The sequence below is a fragment of the Pelophylax lessonae genome (genome assembly GCF_965119305.1).
Source record: "Pelophylax lessonae genome assembly, chromosome: 5".
NCBI lineage: Eukaryota > Metazoa > Chordata > Amphibia > Anura > Ranidae > Pelophylax > Pelophylax lessonae.
This window is the reverse complement of record NC_138772.1, coordinates 22210883-22227496: the sequence shown is the minus strand read 5'-3', so window position 1 is coordinate 22227496 and position 16614 is coordinate 22210883. Positions and strand designations below refer to the sequence as shown.

The 16614-nt window shown below is 45.4% G+C and overlaps 1 protein-coding gene across 1 annotated transcript in view; it reads right to left on the bottom strand.

The window, feature by feature from the left end:
• LOC309556414 (fucolectin-6-like) overlaps window positions 1–14318 on the bottom strand; it is a gene marked incomplete at both ends in the record, with an annotated part of 40373 nt that extends 26055 nt beyond the window's left edge. The window contains 2 exons of the mRNA XM_082258880.1: window positions 1438–1720; window positions 14246–14318. Of these exons, the coding sequence (XP_082115006.1) occupies window positions 1438–1720; window positions 14246–14318 (356 nt within the window). The remainder of the gene's footprint in view (window positions 1–1437; window positions 1721–14245) is intronic.
• Between the last annotated feature and the right edge of the window lie 2296 nt (window positions 14319–16614).

Genomic DNA, 16614 nt, shown 5'->3' with positions numbered 1-16614 from the left:
ATTTTTGTCACGCGGTATTTGCGCAGCGGTCTTTAAAACGCCATTTTTTTGGAAAAAAATTGAAAAATCACATTTCACTGCATTTAAAAAATACTAAACAGTAAAGTTAGCCCATTTTTTTTGTATATTGTGAAATATGATGTCACGCCGAGTAAATAGATACCCAACATGTTACGGTTTAAAATTGCGCCTCCCGTGGGATGGCGACAAACTACGGTCAATAGAGATCTCAATCTGCGACGCTTTAAATTTATTTAACGGTTACCAGTTTAGAGGTAGAGTGTAGCTCTTTTTTTTTTAAATTATTGCGCACGCTCTGGCGATCGCGGCGATACCTCACATGTGGGGTTTGAACAGCGATTTCATTCGCGGCTCGACTTGCGTATACGTTTTTTTTTGTGCGCGAGCTAACGGTGACGGGGGCGGCAAAATTTATTTATTTTTTTTCCTATTTATTTTTTATTTTTTTTTAAACTTTATTACAGGTTTTTTTTAAAAAAAAAAATCTGATCACTTTTATTGCTGTCACAAGCAATGTAAACATCCCTTGTGACACCAATATATAGTGACAGGTACACTTTATGGAGGGATCGAGGGTCTAAAAGACCCTAGACCCCTCCACTACACTTCCCTGTATGCAAAACGCCGAAAACTGCATTTTTGCATACAGCCGTTTTTTAAATTTGCCGCCTTTTGCAGCACAGTAACCCGGAAGTGACGTCATGGACGCTGCCTCCGGGTTACGTCATCGGAGCCCCGATCTATGCCGTTTCCGGCATTCATCGGGACTCCATCCAGCCGGCGGACGTGCCGGCTGGGTGCTCGGAGCTCCCGGTGGGACGGGAGCCCCGGGCAAAGCCACGGAAGGCTGCGGGAGGGGACATCCCCTCCCGCCCCCCCGGGTAACGATCGAGCGGGTCCCGAGCCACATCGGTCGTTACCGACAGAAAGCCGACCATCGGCTTCAAACCACGGTACCGGGATGGTGCCTCTAACTAGAGGCATCATCCCGGTATAAACCCGCAAAGTGTACCGACGTATCAGTACGTTACTATGCGGTAAGTGGTTAATATCATAGTGCACACTCCTGTGAGGCCAACCGTTTTCTCAGAATGTTTACATTCTCTTTCAATATATATACATATATATATATATATATATATATATATATATATATATATATATATATATATATATATATATCAAGTCATGCAATAATGTCTCTTATTTAGGGTTCAGGGTGGTGCTTAGGGCTTGTGTCATCAGGCTTTTGTCTCATACAAGTCTATGAGAATGCGAACCTCTCTTGAAGCAGGTTATTGCAGATCAGCAGAAGGTAAAATTCTGAATGATCTCAGAAGCCTTTCAAACTGATGAAATTGACACAAGTCCAAAGCCCATTGACACAATCCCTTACAGTGTCCCTGTGGTACTTACACTGGGTTGTTATTGTCTGGAGAATTTCCAATTCTGACTTCAGCACCCATCATCCGCGCCTTAACGTATTCGGAACGGCCAGTAACTACAACGACATTCACTGCGTATTTCTGTTTTAGGTCTACTTTCCACCAGGGTGATGGGTCTCCATTTGTGTGGGTACAGAAGCCTTTCTGAAAGTTGGTATCATTCACACCATCAATGGCCTTCCAAGCGCAACCAATAGGCTCGTCCGGAAAAATAGAACTCTGCGAGGCTTCCCCGCTTCTGGCGATATTTTTGGCTGAAGAAAGAAAAACAAAACACACTCAGTGATTATACATCTTGTACAAAGTATTTGCATTGTTCTAAAGGGGCCTTCACTAACAAAATAACTGTAAACTGCAACGAGGTCAATAATTTGACTGGGGCAGTTGGGTTGATTTACTAAAGGCAAATATACTGTGCACTGCAAGTACATTTACTCTAAATCTGAGGGGAAGCTCTGATGAATTCTATCATCCAACAATATACAAGCAAAAATACTGTTTTTTAATTCTCCTTGCATGTGATTGGGTATTCTTTGCAAAGTGAGAATAGGTGCAGGAACTAACTCCTCCCTTCTGAGTCACCCCTTGACTCCGCACCCTACCCACCTCCAAGCACTGTCCCTTGGTTCCACCTTCTTACCCACCTCCCAGTACTGCCCCTTTTAGAGAATACAGAACCAAGTATCATTTTGTGGTATATTTTGTATGGAATTTGTTAATGATAACAAGAAAGACAGTAAAACAGATCTACCAGTGATGGCCGCTGATAACGGGTGCAGGGGCACCGCCCCTCTAATACATGTACCTGGCCCCTAATCTCCATGCAGGGCACCAAACGCATGGATTTCAATGGGTTTTTTTTTTTTAAGCACATGATTAGAGCCTGAGGCTCTAATTAGCTTCAAAAGGGGTAGGCTCGGGGCACAGAGGACTGTGCCCCGAGCCCACTCACCTGTGTGATATTAGCGAATTAATATTCGCTAATGTGTTTCTGCTTCTCCTCCCAGCCAATCAGGTCGCTAATGTGTTTCTGCTTCTCCTCCCAGCCAAGTAGATCTTGAAACCCGATTTGTCGGGAGTTCTAAGACCTGATTGGCTGGGAGGAAAAACACCCGCTGGAACTCAGGAGGAGATGCTGGAGGGAAGGCGCTGAAGCCATGACCTGGATGGGGTAAGTTCAGGGGCTGGCGGGCAGCCTGGCAGGTGACGGGCTAATGAAGTGGTGATCGAGCGGGTGATCGATAGATTAAACAATGGGGGTGGGGGAGTGCGGGGGACAGATTTGTTTGTGCCCCCCCCCAAACAAAAGAATTGATCCCAGCCATCACTAATGGACACCCCAGGGACAATAAATCCACCCAAGCAACATTCAGCCAGTATCAATAGACCCTCCAGCAGCCAGCAACAATATACCCCTCCCTCAACAGTAGATTCCTCCCAGAAACGATTAACTAACTGCAACATGGGACCCTGAAAAAATAGATTCCCTCCAGCAACAACAGATTCCCCAGTAGCCAGCATCAATAGACCCTTCAGCAGCCAGAAATTAAGACCCCACCCTCAACAGTAAATCCCTCCAAGAAACAACTGACCCCCCAGCAACATGAGACCCACCCCAACAACAATAGATCCTCTATGAGCAACAGGAGACCTCCATAGCAACAGCAGACCTCCTTCCTCTGCATAAAAAGATCCCCTTCAGCAACAATAGATTCCTCAGCAGCCAGCATCAATAGACCCTCCAGCAGCCAGCAACATTAGACTCCTCCCTCAACAGTAGATCCCCCTCAGCAACGATTGACCCGTGCAACAAAAGACCCACCCCAGCAACATTAGATCCCCCACCAGCAACAATAGACTTCCCCAGTAACAATAAGCCCCTCCCTCAACAATAAATCTCTCCCAGTGATGATTAACCCCCTGCAACATAAGACCCACCCCAGCAATAACAGACCCCCTGCCAAAATAGATTCCCTCCTGCAACAACATATTCCCCAGTAGCCAGCATCAATAGACCCTTCAGCAGCCAGCAACAAAGACCCCACCCTCAACAGTAAATGCCTCCTAGAAACAATTGACCCCTCAGCAACATGAGACCCATCCCCGAAACAATAGATCCTCCATGAGCAACAGAAGACCTCCCCAGCAACAACAGATCCCCTTCTTCCACAAAAAAGATCCCATCCAACAACAATAGATTCCCCAGCAGCCAGCATCAATAGACCCTTCAGCATACCCCAGCACTCCCAACTCCTTCAGCAAAGATAGAAGGGGAAGGGGTAGTGGAAAGGGGATGTATGCCCCAACAGTATCTGAACTGGAAGGAACTTCCCTCTTGCTTTACTCAGTTCTGAACATAGGCTAGCCAGCCATTTCTTAAATCTTTGAAAGTTCTCTTTAAATATAGAAGTCAGGATGGGGAAGCCTTGCTAACTTCCCGTCATTATCCTTCACGCGGATCGACCAGGCCTGACCCGATCCGTCTGGGCGACGGACCTCCATTTGGTCCAGATAGATGGACCGTCCATGGTTCCACTGGGTCTTGACCAACAAAAAGTTCATCCAAAGATCCATCCTGGAGGAATTAGGAATTCCTGTATGGCTTAGGAACAAACAGGAAGTCCCATATGGCTTTGTCATACCAGGACTTTCTTTTTGTCTCAGTCTCGAACATGACCTCCCTTGGAGCATAAGGGTAATCATACCCATATTCCATAGCTACTTTATTTGTAGCCACCGCTGCATCCTTGAGAACCTGGGAAGAGTTTTCCGGTTCCCTCTCCCAGCTGGAGAAAATGAGGTCTCTTCCCGCCTGATCAAAGAGTCATAGGCTTCATTTTGGTCCCGAGCCCGGGCATAGCTCTTGGGTGGGGTTAAATCTCGGACCCAACTGGCATAGGCCTCATAGAACCTCAGACCTCAGAACATAGAACCTCAGACTCTTGGCATGCTCTCCCCGCACCACAGAGTCCCTAGTCTCTTCATCTGGCATTTCTAGCACATTAGGACAAGGTTGACTGCTCCGCTCCTCAGATCCCTAGTCCCGCTCAACTTCATCTTCAGATCTCCAGACATTGATTCCTTCTAAGGACCCAAACTGATTCTGGAAACTAGGAGAACCCACATCAATGACCCCGGCTTCTTCCTCACTGCTTACACCAACTTTAGCAGCCCTGGTCACCGCTGGCCACCTTTTCTCCTCAAATTTTATGGGAGCAGACTTAGCTTCTACTGCTGCAGTTTTCATTGCATCGGGTGGCCACTCCCCGGCCCGCACTACCTGCATGCATCCTGGCTTGGACATTCGGGTCTCCTTCCATGAGCAAACTGGACCACCGACAGGCTGCATGGTCTCCAGCTGCACCATTACTCTCAGCACTCCTCTCCCACAACCCTGAAGAGGCCCTGATTCCAAAGCCAACAAGGCCAGAGTGACTCCGGTCTCCCATGACACACACAACTTCTTGGGCCGACTTTCACTCCACTCCGCCCGCAGCAGCAGATGACCGCAATGCCCGCAATGGCTCCACACCTGCACCCACATAGTCACATTCAAACACTGGGGACATACCAGGCCCAAATGCTCCACGTCACCTCCGGTGCATAATGCCAGTCTTCCATCGGGGACCATCCGCACCCTTGTATCCCACAGGGTGGACGTCTTCGGCTCTCCGGTCTGCTCCCTGGTCTGCCCAGCAGGTTCTCCGCCAACATGTGGATCGATTGCTGATCCGTTCTGACTTGCTCAGGCACTCTCCATCTTGCTCCTCTGCACATGGGTCTCCCTCTTAGCCACACCCAAAGGCGGAAGTCATTTTTGGACCCTGATTGCCAGTCCGGAGAATTGTCCTGCTGGCATATGCATGGTCAACAGTTCTCTTCCCAGCACATGTACAAGCAAGGCCCACCATGCTGTGTCCGAAAAATGTCCCACTGTCATTAACTGCATGGCTGACAGATTGCTTCACAGTATCTACACTGCCACTGTACAGAAAGAATGTCCCACTGTCATCATATGCATGGTTAACTTTTTTCCATATAGTCCTGGCACACACGCAGCCCCGGCACACCAATCCATGTGCCCCACGCCGCCATTTTCTCAGTCCATACTTGCACCTTTCACTGTTAAGCAGACACAGTCCATACTCACAAAAAGATGCATTTCTCCCGCCATCCAGCACATCACGTGAGCGGACAACGGGATGCAGAAAGAAACTTTTCACCGCTTGAATACACAGATTGCAATTTTGAGAGAAATCCTTCCGTTGCCATGGGCAACCATTATTGTGCAATTTTCTCTTCGTCTCACTCTCCCTATCTTCTGTAGAGCAGGCCTCACACTTGTATTGAGCATTAGAACACTCTCTAGTCTCTGAAGCAAAAGTGAAATTTTTGAGAATTTTCTTCGGCCATTGCCATTAGCAAACGGGCCGGTAACCCAGGGCGACATCCCGGACGAGCCCCCAAATGTAGCACTACTCCCATGGGAGCTGCTGGTTACAGATTCCCCTGGGTTACCCATAGCAACAACTTGACAATATAGCATATTCTATATTGTCTACTACTTCTTGGCTCAGTCAGAAACAGTCCAGGGGTTTGGGTTTTTGTTGTTTTATTGGAGAACTGGGATGAGAGAAGGGATGAGTGGGATACTCCAACTGAATAAACTATGCACAATTGCTGGGACTTCGAAATAAAGCGGAGTGTGGCAAGGTCCACCTAACTACGGATACGTGGACCAGTAAGCACGGTCAGGGTTATATCTCCCTAAAAGCACACTGGGTAAATGCAGTGGCGGCTGGGCCTAAGGCGGATAGCAGTTTGGCGCATGTCCTTCCACCACCGAGGATTGCAGGGCGCTTCAGCTTGCCTCCTGTTCTTAACTCCTCCTACTCCGCTTTCTCATCCTCTACCGCCTCCTCTTCCGGTCAGCATAACACCTTCACCACCAACTTCAGCACAGCCAGGGGTAAACGACAGCAGGCAGTTTTAAAACTTGCCTGTTTGGGTGAAAAACCACACACCGCGCAGGAGTTGTGGAGGGGCATTGAACTGCAGACCGATGAGTGGTTGCTGCCAGTGAGCCTCAAGCCCGGCCTGGTGGTGTGCGATAACGGGCAAAATCTCATAGCAAATGTGAATCAAAAGGCTATCAGCGCAACCAAAAAAGTGACTACTACAAAAATCAATTATCAATAGTGCAACAAATAAATAACGCGTATCGGGGGCAGAGCCTGCGTGCTTGATGCCGTCTCTCTTCCTGGAGGTTATACAAGCTTACTACTATGGGCTACGGAGCACCCTCATTGTGAGTATGGTCATTTACTTTCAATGAAACTGCATACGATTTATAGCAGAGAGCACTAGATCTTTTTATTTATTCCCCTGTATATGCCACAATCGCTCTGGAGGTGAGAGACTGGTCTTAGCCTCCGTGGCTCATGGATCTCTGTGTACAGATAAAGGCTGTTAAGGACCCTTGATCGGGTCTACAGTTGAGGTGAGAGACCAATTCACTTGGTGGTGGGATTGTATATCACTCACAGAGGTGTATATTAAGTTTACACGGGATCCTCCTTTTGGACACTTGGGAAAGCTGCACTTGGAATTTATTATGTATGGACACTTTGGATAATTGCACCTTTCTATGGACAATTATTCATGAGTTTATATATATTTTGGATTGTGCACTGTATATGTGAATATCAGCATTGGTATACACCCTTTTAAAGTCTGGCGCACCACTATCATTTTGAAATCTCATAGCAGCTCTGGGCCTAGCCGGTTTGACACACATCCCTTGCTTGGCGCATGTGCTGAATTTGGTGGTGCAGAAAGTGCGGGCCGTTTGTGCGCGCTTTCGGCGTTCTCACTTTGCTGCTGCTCGCCTGTCAGCGCTGCAGCGTAACTTCGGCCTTCCCGCTCACCGCCTCATATGTGACGTGCCCACAAGGTGGAACTCCACCTTGCACATGCTGGAAAGACTGTGCGAGCGTGAGTCGCTCTGCGGAACAGCACCACTTCATCACCAATAACTGGGCCTCCATGCGAGACCTGTGTGCCTTGTTGCGCTGTTTCGAGTACTCCACCAACATGGCCAGTGCCGATAATGCCGTTGTCAGCTTAACTATCCCACTTCTATGCCTTCTTGAAAAAACACTTTGGGCGATGATGGAAGAGGATGTGGCACAGGATGAGGAGGAGGAGGAGGATGAAGAAGTAACATTTCCAAGGCTTTCAGGGCAGTCATTTGCAAGTGGCTCCGAGGGTGGTTTACTGCACACACAAACGCCAGGGACACAATTGTCCAGCAGGGGCACAGTTCTGGAGGATGAAGAGGATGAGGAGGAGGAGATGGAGGAGGATATGGAACCATGTTCACAGCAGGGTGGCACCCAGGCCAGCTCATGGCCATCACTGGTGCGTGGATGGGGGGATACGGAGGACACAGAGGATACACCTCCCACAGAGGACAGCTTTTTGTTGACTCTGGGCAGCCTGGCACACATGAGCGATTACATGCTGCAGTGTCTCCGCAACGACAGCCGAGTTTCCCACATAGTAACTTGTGCTGATTACTGGGTGGCCACCCTGCTGGATCCCCGTTACAAGGACAACGTACCGTCCGTAATTCCCTCACTGGAGCGTGATCGCAAGATGCCCGAGTACAAGCGCACGCTGGTAGATGCGATGCTGGTGGCATTCCCACCTGACAGCGGGGGCACAGTGGAAGCACAAGGCCAAGGCAGGGGAGGAGGAGGAAGAGGTTGTCAATGCTGCCAGGGCACCGCCAGCACCTCAGAAGGCAGGGTTAGCATGGCCGACATATGGAAAAGCTTTGTCAGCACGCCACAACAAGCAGAAGCACCAGCAGCTGATATGGAACATCTTAGCAGGAGGCAGCATTTCACTAACATGGTGGAGCAGTATGTGTGCACACGCCTACATGTACTGAATGACGGGTCTGCCCCCTTCAACTTCTGGGTGTCCAAGTTGGGCACATGGGCTGAGCTTTCCCTTTACGCCTTGGAGGTGCTGGCGTGCCCTGCAGCCAGTGTATTATCTGAACGTGTATTTAGCAGGGCTGGGGGCGTTATCACAGACAAGCACAGCCGCCTGTCCAGAGCCAATGTGGACAAGCTCACGTTCATTAAAATGAACCAGGTATGGATCCTACAGGACTTGTCCGTACCTTGTGCAGAATAGTCATGTATACCGGCCTTACCCAGCCATTGCTGGATTTGATCTTTCTTACTCTTTTGGGGTGTACCCAAATTTAAAAAAATGTTTTTATTAAAAACCAAAACCAGCATTGGCTACCTCGTCCTCCTCCTCCACTGCCGCCGCTGCTTCCACCTACACCGCCATATCCTCCGCCACCTCAACCTCCTACTCCATATGGGCCCCGTCCTTCTCCTACATCATTAAAAAGAAGATGATTGTTTTTTATTTTTCTGTTTTTTTATGTTCTTTTAAGTTATTTACCTATCCACATTTGTTTGCAGAGCACTTGCCATGCTCTTAAGATGATTTTGCTGCCACTTGCAGCCCTCTAGCCCTTTCCATGTGTGTTTTAGAGGCATTTTAGTCCTCAAAAGTTCGGGTCTCCATTGACTTCAACGGGGTTCGGGATCGGGACAAAGTTCGGGTTAAGTCCGGGTCACGAACCCGGACTTTTTTATCAAGTTCAGTTGAACCCGATGAACCCGAACATCCAGATGTTCGCTCAACTCTACCTAAGACCACTTTTCTCATGCAACAGGAGAAGAGACCAGCCATCAGCATCCTCCTGGGACTCTGCTTCCCACCAAAGACACCCTGTCACATATCTCCCTGGCTTTTATGAGCAATCCCAGGATGCACTGCAAGAGTGCCCAACCACTGAGACTCCCACAAAAGCCAATGCGTCACTGGCTGGGTTTCCTCCACTGTCCAACAAGCTCCCTTATTGGATACAGAGGGGACACTCGCTCAGACCCAGTGGATCACACCTGGAAACATGCAACAGGCAACCTAATAGATCAGACTCCCCTGATAAGCAGAAGGAGCATAAGATGCTTTTACCTAGCACCTACCTAGGAGGGTGCTACACAAGTATGTTCCCACCCAGGAATTCCCCCCAAGCGTGCCGCTACTTCACACACAAGCAGCTCGAAGCTCCAAGAAGAAAAAAAAGCCCCGTCTGAAAGTATGTGAGAGACTGAAAGGTATCCAGGAAAGAAGACATGGACACGATTCTTTGCTCTGGGAAGACATATAAACTGCATGAAGGCATGGGTGAGATTCTAGTAAATGTAGCTCAGAATACCACATCTTCTTTACCAAAATATACCAGATTATACACAGCAAGATGCCTCATCAATAGCAATACAGTGGCAATCTGGCTCAAAAGTGAGAGGGATGGTGGGAAGTTCAATGGGAAGTGGATAAAGAAGAAAGCGGGGAGAGGGGGTAAGGTCTGTTTCTGCTTTTTGAGTCATTCCTTGGTGTAGCTATTGGGCTTCAGATCATTAACCTGTCATTTTTGGTTCCGTTTTAATTTTAATTTTTTAATTGCCTCACATTCTATTCAAGTACACTTTGGTGTACGTTTATGAAACTGTGAATTTTTTTCTCCGTTCACTTCTCGGCAGTTCTCCGAGGAAAATGATCTCCTCTGGCACCCTTTTTATGAAGTGGTGAACTTTAGTTCTCACAGGGTGAACAGAGGAGAACTGTTTCTTCGGAGAAGGGCCGAGATCTGTGTACAAGTGAATGGGGCCGCCTGTAATCTCTTGAGACAAAACGAGATTACCATAACTAGTGAAAATTTATTAAGCAGTGATAAATTATCCCCCTACATTCTCCCCCCTACATAAATATATGTATATACTGCATACACACACACACACACACACACACATACATTTTATATATACATATATATTTTTCTATACAGTATATACACACATTAAATATATATACATGTATGTGTATATATATATATATATATATATATATATATATATGCATGCATACAGTGTATATATATATATATATATATATATATATATATATATATATATATATATATATATATATATAAATATGGCAGGGGGCCATGATTACTGTGTTGGGGGGTCTGAACGAGGAAGAGGGAAGTCAATAATCTTCCTTTCCTCCCCTCAGTTCTCCCCCCATTCGGTCTTCTCTCCCCGATTCACCACCTCCAGGCTGGTGAATCTGGGAGTGTGAATTCTAGCACAGATCACCAGTGAAGTGCGGAGATCGCAGCTTAAAGCGGAGTTCCGGGCACATAAACAATATTTTTTGTTTGTGCCCATCCGCTAGTTCAGCCTAACCTGAAAAGGAATTGGATAGTTAGATTTTTTTTTAAAAAACTCACCTTGTAATTGACGATCGTAAATACTCACCTCAGGGTACTTCCTCCCTCGGAGCCGTGGCTCACCCCGTCACTTCCTGCGCTGCGATGATTCCTGGGAGCTAAACGTCATCGCTCCCAGGAATCAATGCGACGGCACAGGCCCCGCTCGTCACTTCCGGGCGACGCCGCATTCCCCTGCTAAACAGCTTCTGGGCATGCCCAGAAGCTGTTTAGGAATGCGGCGTCGCACCGGAAGTGACGAAAGGGGCCGGTGCGGCGCATTCTGGGAGAAGAAGACGCGGAAGAAGACGCAGAAGAGGACCGCGCCGGCTTCAGCTGCCCACAAGAGAGATGGAAACGCTGTGGAAGAAATTTTATAAGTGAGTATTTCTTCTAAAAGGTAAGTGCGAACCGGGACAGATCAGAGGCTAGCCATTGTGGAATGTGCTAGCCCTGACTGTCCCGGGGGTATGTTCATTAAAAAATGACATCTGTGCCCGGAACTCCGCTTTAATAAACTGGCCATTTCTGTGTCAGTCAATGACAGATTCTCCATCTGTAGAGATGATCAGCGGAGAACATGTTCTCCCTGGATCATCTCTGTTTCATAAACCAATAATGATCGGAAATGAGCTGCGATCAGCAGGATCACTGCTCATCTCAGTTTCATAAAAGGACACCTTTGTCATAATTTAGAATGTATAGTTGACTTGAAGACAACGAGCTGCCCAAGCCCTGAAGCAGCAAAGTATCCTCAAGCTATTACATTTCCACCACCAAACCATTAATAGCAAAGAGAACACCAGACCTGATATACAGCATTTCACAAAAGTGAGTACATCCCTCACATTTCTGTAAATATTTTATTCTATCTTTTCATGTGACAACACTGAAGAAATTACACTTTGCTACAATGTAAAGTAGTGAATGTACAGCTTGTATAACGGTGTAAATTTGCTGTCCCCTCAAAATAACTCAACATACAGCCATTAATGTCTAAACTGCTGGCAACAAAAGGGAGTACACCCCTAAGGGAAAATGTCCAAAAAAATGTCCAAATTGGACCCAAAGTGTCAATATTTTGTGTGGCCACCATTATTTTCCAGCACTGCCTTAACCCTCTTGGGCATGGAGTTCACCAGAGCTTCACAGGTTGCCACTGGAGTCCTCCCCCCCCCCCTCCATGATGACATCACGGAGCTGGTAGAGGTTAGAGATCTTGCGCTCCTCCACCTTCGGTTTGAAGATGCCCCACATATGCTCAATAGGGCTTAGGCCTGGAGACATGCTTGGCCAATCCATCACCTTTACCCTCAGCTTCTTTAGCAAGGCAGTGGTTGTCTTGGGTGTGTGTTTGGGGTCATTATGTTGGAATACTGCCCTGCAGCCCAGTCTCCAAAGTAAGCGGATCATGCTCTGCTTCAGTAGGTCCCGATACATGTTAGCATTCATGGTTCCCTCAATGAACTGTAGCTCCCCAGTGCCGACAGCACTCATGTGGCCCCAGTCCGTGACACTCCCACCACCATGCTTGACTGTAGTCTTTGTACTCCTCACCTGGCTCCCACCACACACGCTTGACACCATCTGAACCAGATATGTTTATCTTGCTCTCATCAGACCACAGGACATGGTTCCAGTAATCCATGTCCTTAGTTTGCTTGTCTTCAGCAAACTGTTTGCAGGCTTTCTTGTGCATCATCTTTATAAAAGGCTTTGTTCTGGGATGACAGCCATGCAGACCGATTTGATGCAGTGTGTGGCGTATGGTCTGAGCAATGACAGGTTGAACCCCCACCCCTTTAACCTTTGCAGCAATGCTGGCAGCAACAATTCTTTTTTTCAGATCCTCAGAGACTTCTTTGCCATGAGGTGCCATGTTGAACTTCCAGTGGCCAGTATGAGAGAGTGAGAGTGATAATCCCAAATTAAACACACCTGCTCCCCATTCATACCTGAGACCTTGTAACACTAATGAGTCACATGACACCGGGGAGGGAAAATGGGTAATTGGGCCCAATTTGGAAATTTTCTCTTAAAGGTGTACTCACGTTTGTTGCCAGTGGTTTAGACATTAATGGCTGTGTGTTGAGTTATTTTGAGGGGACAGCAAATTTACACTGTTATACAAGCTGTACACTCACTACTTTACATTGTAGCAAAGTATAATTTCTTCAGTGTTGTCACGTGAAAAGATATAATAATTGTTTACAAAAATGTGAGGGGTGTACTCACTTTTGTGAGATTCTGTATCTGAGATATAAATAAGACAGGTTCCACAGCATACTTCTTAATGGGGTTCTAATTATTGCCACCCAATCTGGAACACCCAATTCTAAATTCATGGATTTGAAATGGTGGCAAATGTAGGATATACTTGTTTTACCCATATGAAAAGTATAGACCATGAAAATGAATACACCTTATTGTTTTTATGTGTTGTTTTTTTGCAGCATATCTTTTTCTGTAGGAGCTTATAGACAGGTGTGGTCTTTTTTCTCTAGTGTAGGTGGAGCTCATCCACAGCGGCAATGCAAGTGGAGGAGGAAGTTGAGAGGAACCAAGTTCCTCTATGTTCTCCTCGGTCACAGAGAGGCATAATCCGATTGGATGCTGGTGTCCCATGTGACATTTGTGGCCATCTTAGGTCAGTAAGAGTCTATTCAAGATCATGGCTCCTTGGGTTGGCGCGCATTTTGCGTGTGGCTAGAGTAGGGACAGGTCACCCATTTGTCAGGGACAGTGCTTAGCATCAGGGACACGCCATCCTTCCTGGAAGCCTCCCCACTTGGCTACGGACCGGCCAGGCCGAATTCTGCCCCTCGAGACAGGTGCTGTTGGCACACTGGAGACCTTCCGCTACCGCTCTTTTTTGTTTCATCCTGTGAGTGGTCCCAGTTGGGTTTCCTTCTCGCTGGACTCGTTGTGTATTTGTCAGGGAATAAATCACAGAAGAACAGGCACATCTGGCAATACTCAGCATAGCAACACTAATTTGCGCAGAAATGCACACGGATGTTGCGTGCGGATGTTGCTGAGTTCTCTGCACTCAGCCACAAAGGGAACCCTCCCACCACTCCGACTTCCGACCAGGTACGTGACAGTAATTCTGAACTTCAATTTCAATACGGTTTTATTTTCTGCATCTGGACTCTAAGTGTTTTCTGATTTACATTTTTTATATGGCTGTATTTTACTAAGAATGAGAGACAGGAATACGCTGTATAAAAACTGTGCAATTGGTCTAGTTTTTAGGCGAGTGTTGTTGATACCTTTATTGCATATCTATTTAAAATACCTGGAGGAGTTCTTTTGATTACCTAACTGCTGCCATTAGAGTGTATTCCAACCCTCCTCCTCACCTAGTGTTCCAAAATCATTTTTATTTTATTTTTTACCTTTATATTATTCTTACCTCCAGGTGGACGGCTGCAGCACCAAGCCATACCCAACAACGCGAGCAAAACCAAAGCCACCAGAGTCTTCATTCTGGAGGAGACATCAGAATACAGAGAGTCAGTTATCATAATATGTTACAAGAAAATATCATCTCTTTACTCTCTGGTACTTAGAAATACCTTGACTAGTATTAAAATAAATCCTCTTTTGATCAGATCTGTAATTTCATATCAATGATACAACCGAAAGTAAAGCATATATTTGTATATATAAAAAAAAAAAAAAAAATTATTATTTTTTTTTTAGTTTGTGACAAAGTGTCTGTAGCTCGGAGGAGAAACCATCTTTGGGTCATAGAGGTAACAAGTGGTTATGAGACGACTTTGGTCATTTAATACACACTTAATGCAGTCCCTGTTGCAATATATGTAAAACAATGATATATATATATATATATAAATTGTGACCTTTATTGTATGGAACTGTATACCTAGGGTAGATTTTTACAGCCTATACCTTTGCAGTATATCCAGCACTTTCATTACTCTCTTGACCTCTGGAAGATTTCCTCCTTCATGACCAGACCATTTCCTGCAATATGACACTGCATCACTTTAACTGACAACTGCGTGATCATGAATAGGGTATTACCGATGCTACTCCCATATGACCCCTTAAACACTATGTTAAACTATAAAAACACCAGTGACACCAGTTTTGGAGAAAAGTGGTCCAGTGGGCCATTTATTAACAAAATTAACCAAAACACATAAATTATTAACATAACCATAAATACTCCAGTATCCCCTGAAATGAGTTGTTGGTCTTGGGAGGCACCAAATTCCAATTGACTTTGTATCAGCGTAACTCGTTAAACGGTCCCCAGCCGCGCAACACCAGCTCGGGGACAACCCACTTGACCACTGATACCTCCTTGTTACCACTTCCCATTAATCCACTATTAACCAGGATACACTAGAGGGCTCCATACCTTAGATGGGTCACCCTATGAACTTTGTTACCAACAACTGATTTTACTGCCTCCAAAGACCCCCAACCGCCAACACAAAACCAACCAAAAAGCACAACAAACCAACCCATTCAACCCAAAACCCCACATCCAAATAAACCCAACCAGCAAAACAAATCTTCGGAGAACGCACCCAATCCAGGGCGGGAGGGTGGGGATCCTTTCTTCTTGGCTCCCGAAACATTGTGCTGAAACCGTAAGTAAACCCCCCCCACTTCATTCTCTAACTACCCCACCTACCTGACACTGACCAATCCCTGACCTTGACCTCCACTTGAACCAGCTGCCTTAACACTTGACTGACCATAGCCCATTAAACCCTTCCATGAGGCCCTACGCTTATTTATTTATTTATTTTTTTTGCTGCGGGCCTTTCTTACAATGCTATATATAAATTAAATGTATGTGCCCCCCCCCCCTCACAAATAGAGCTTTCTTTTGGTGGTATTTGATCACCTTTGCAGGGTTTTTTTTTTTTGCGTTCTATACAAAAAGACTGACAATTTTGAAAAAAAAAAAAAAAAACAATATTTTTACTTTCTGCTATAAAACATATGCAATAACAAAATTGAAAAAAAAAATCAAATTTGTTTATTAATCAGAGATGTATAATAACTAAGTAGAACTACTTCACTACTGTACTTAAGTACGGAAAGGCGGTATCTGTACTTTCCTAGAGTAGAATTTTTTTCTCCTACTTCCACTTTTACTTCACTACATTTTTTCGATGATTTCAATACTTCTACTCTGATATTTATTTTTTTGTGCTGCATAGTTACTCGTTACAATTATAAAAATTACCACTGCCAGAACAGTAGATGGCAGGTTTCATGAAGCTCAAACAAATGTGTATAATGTCATGTGTAAATCAGCGCATACGAAAATAAATGCTACTGTATGTATAAATAAAAGCTGCTATACCAAATCTTTCCACTAAAAAGAAAATATGAAACAAACAAATTGTGATTGTCCTTTAGGTTAATCATTTGAAATAATAAAAAACAATATGATGTTCAAACTTTTGACTTCTTTCTTTAATAACTACACAACACAGTACTTGTACTTTTACTTTCAGTACTTGAGTAGCAAAATTTAAAAAAAACTACTTGCAATACTTAAGTACAAAAAATGTTGAATACTTTAGTACTTCTACTCAAGTCACTTTTTGATCGAGCACTTGTACTTCTACTCAAGTATGGGTTTCGAGTACTTTATACAACTCTGTTATTAATTCATAAATTAACTGCATATTCCAGATAGGGTCTAATTAATGATTTGTACAGGGGCAAAATGATATCTCTCTCTCTGGACTCCATGCCTCTCCTAATACAAGAAAGGACTTTGCTTGCTTTGGA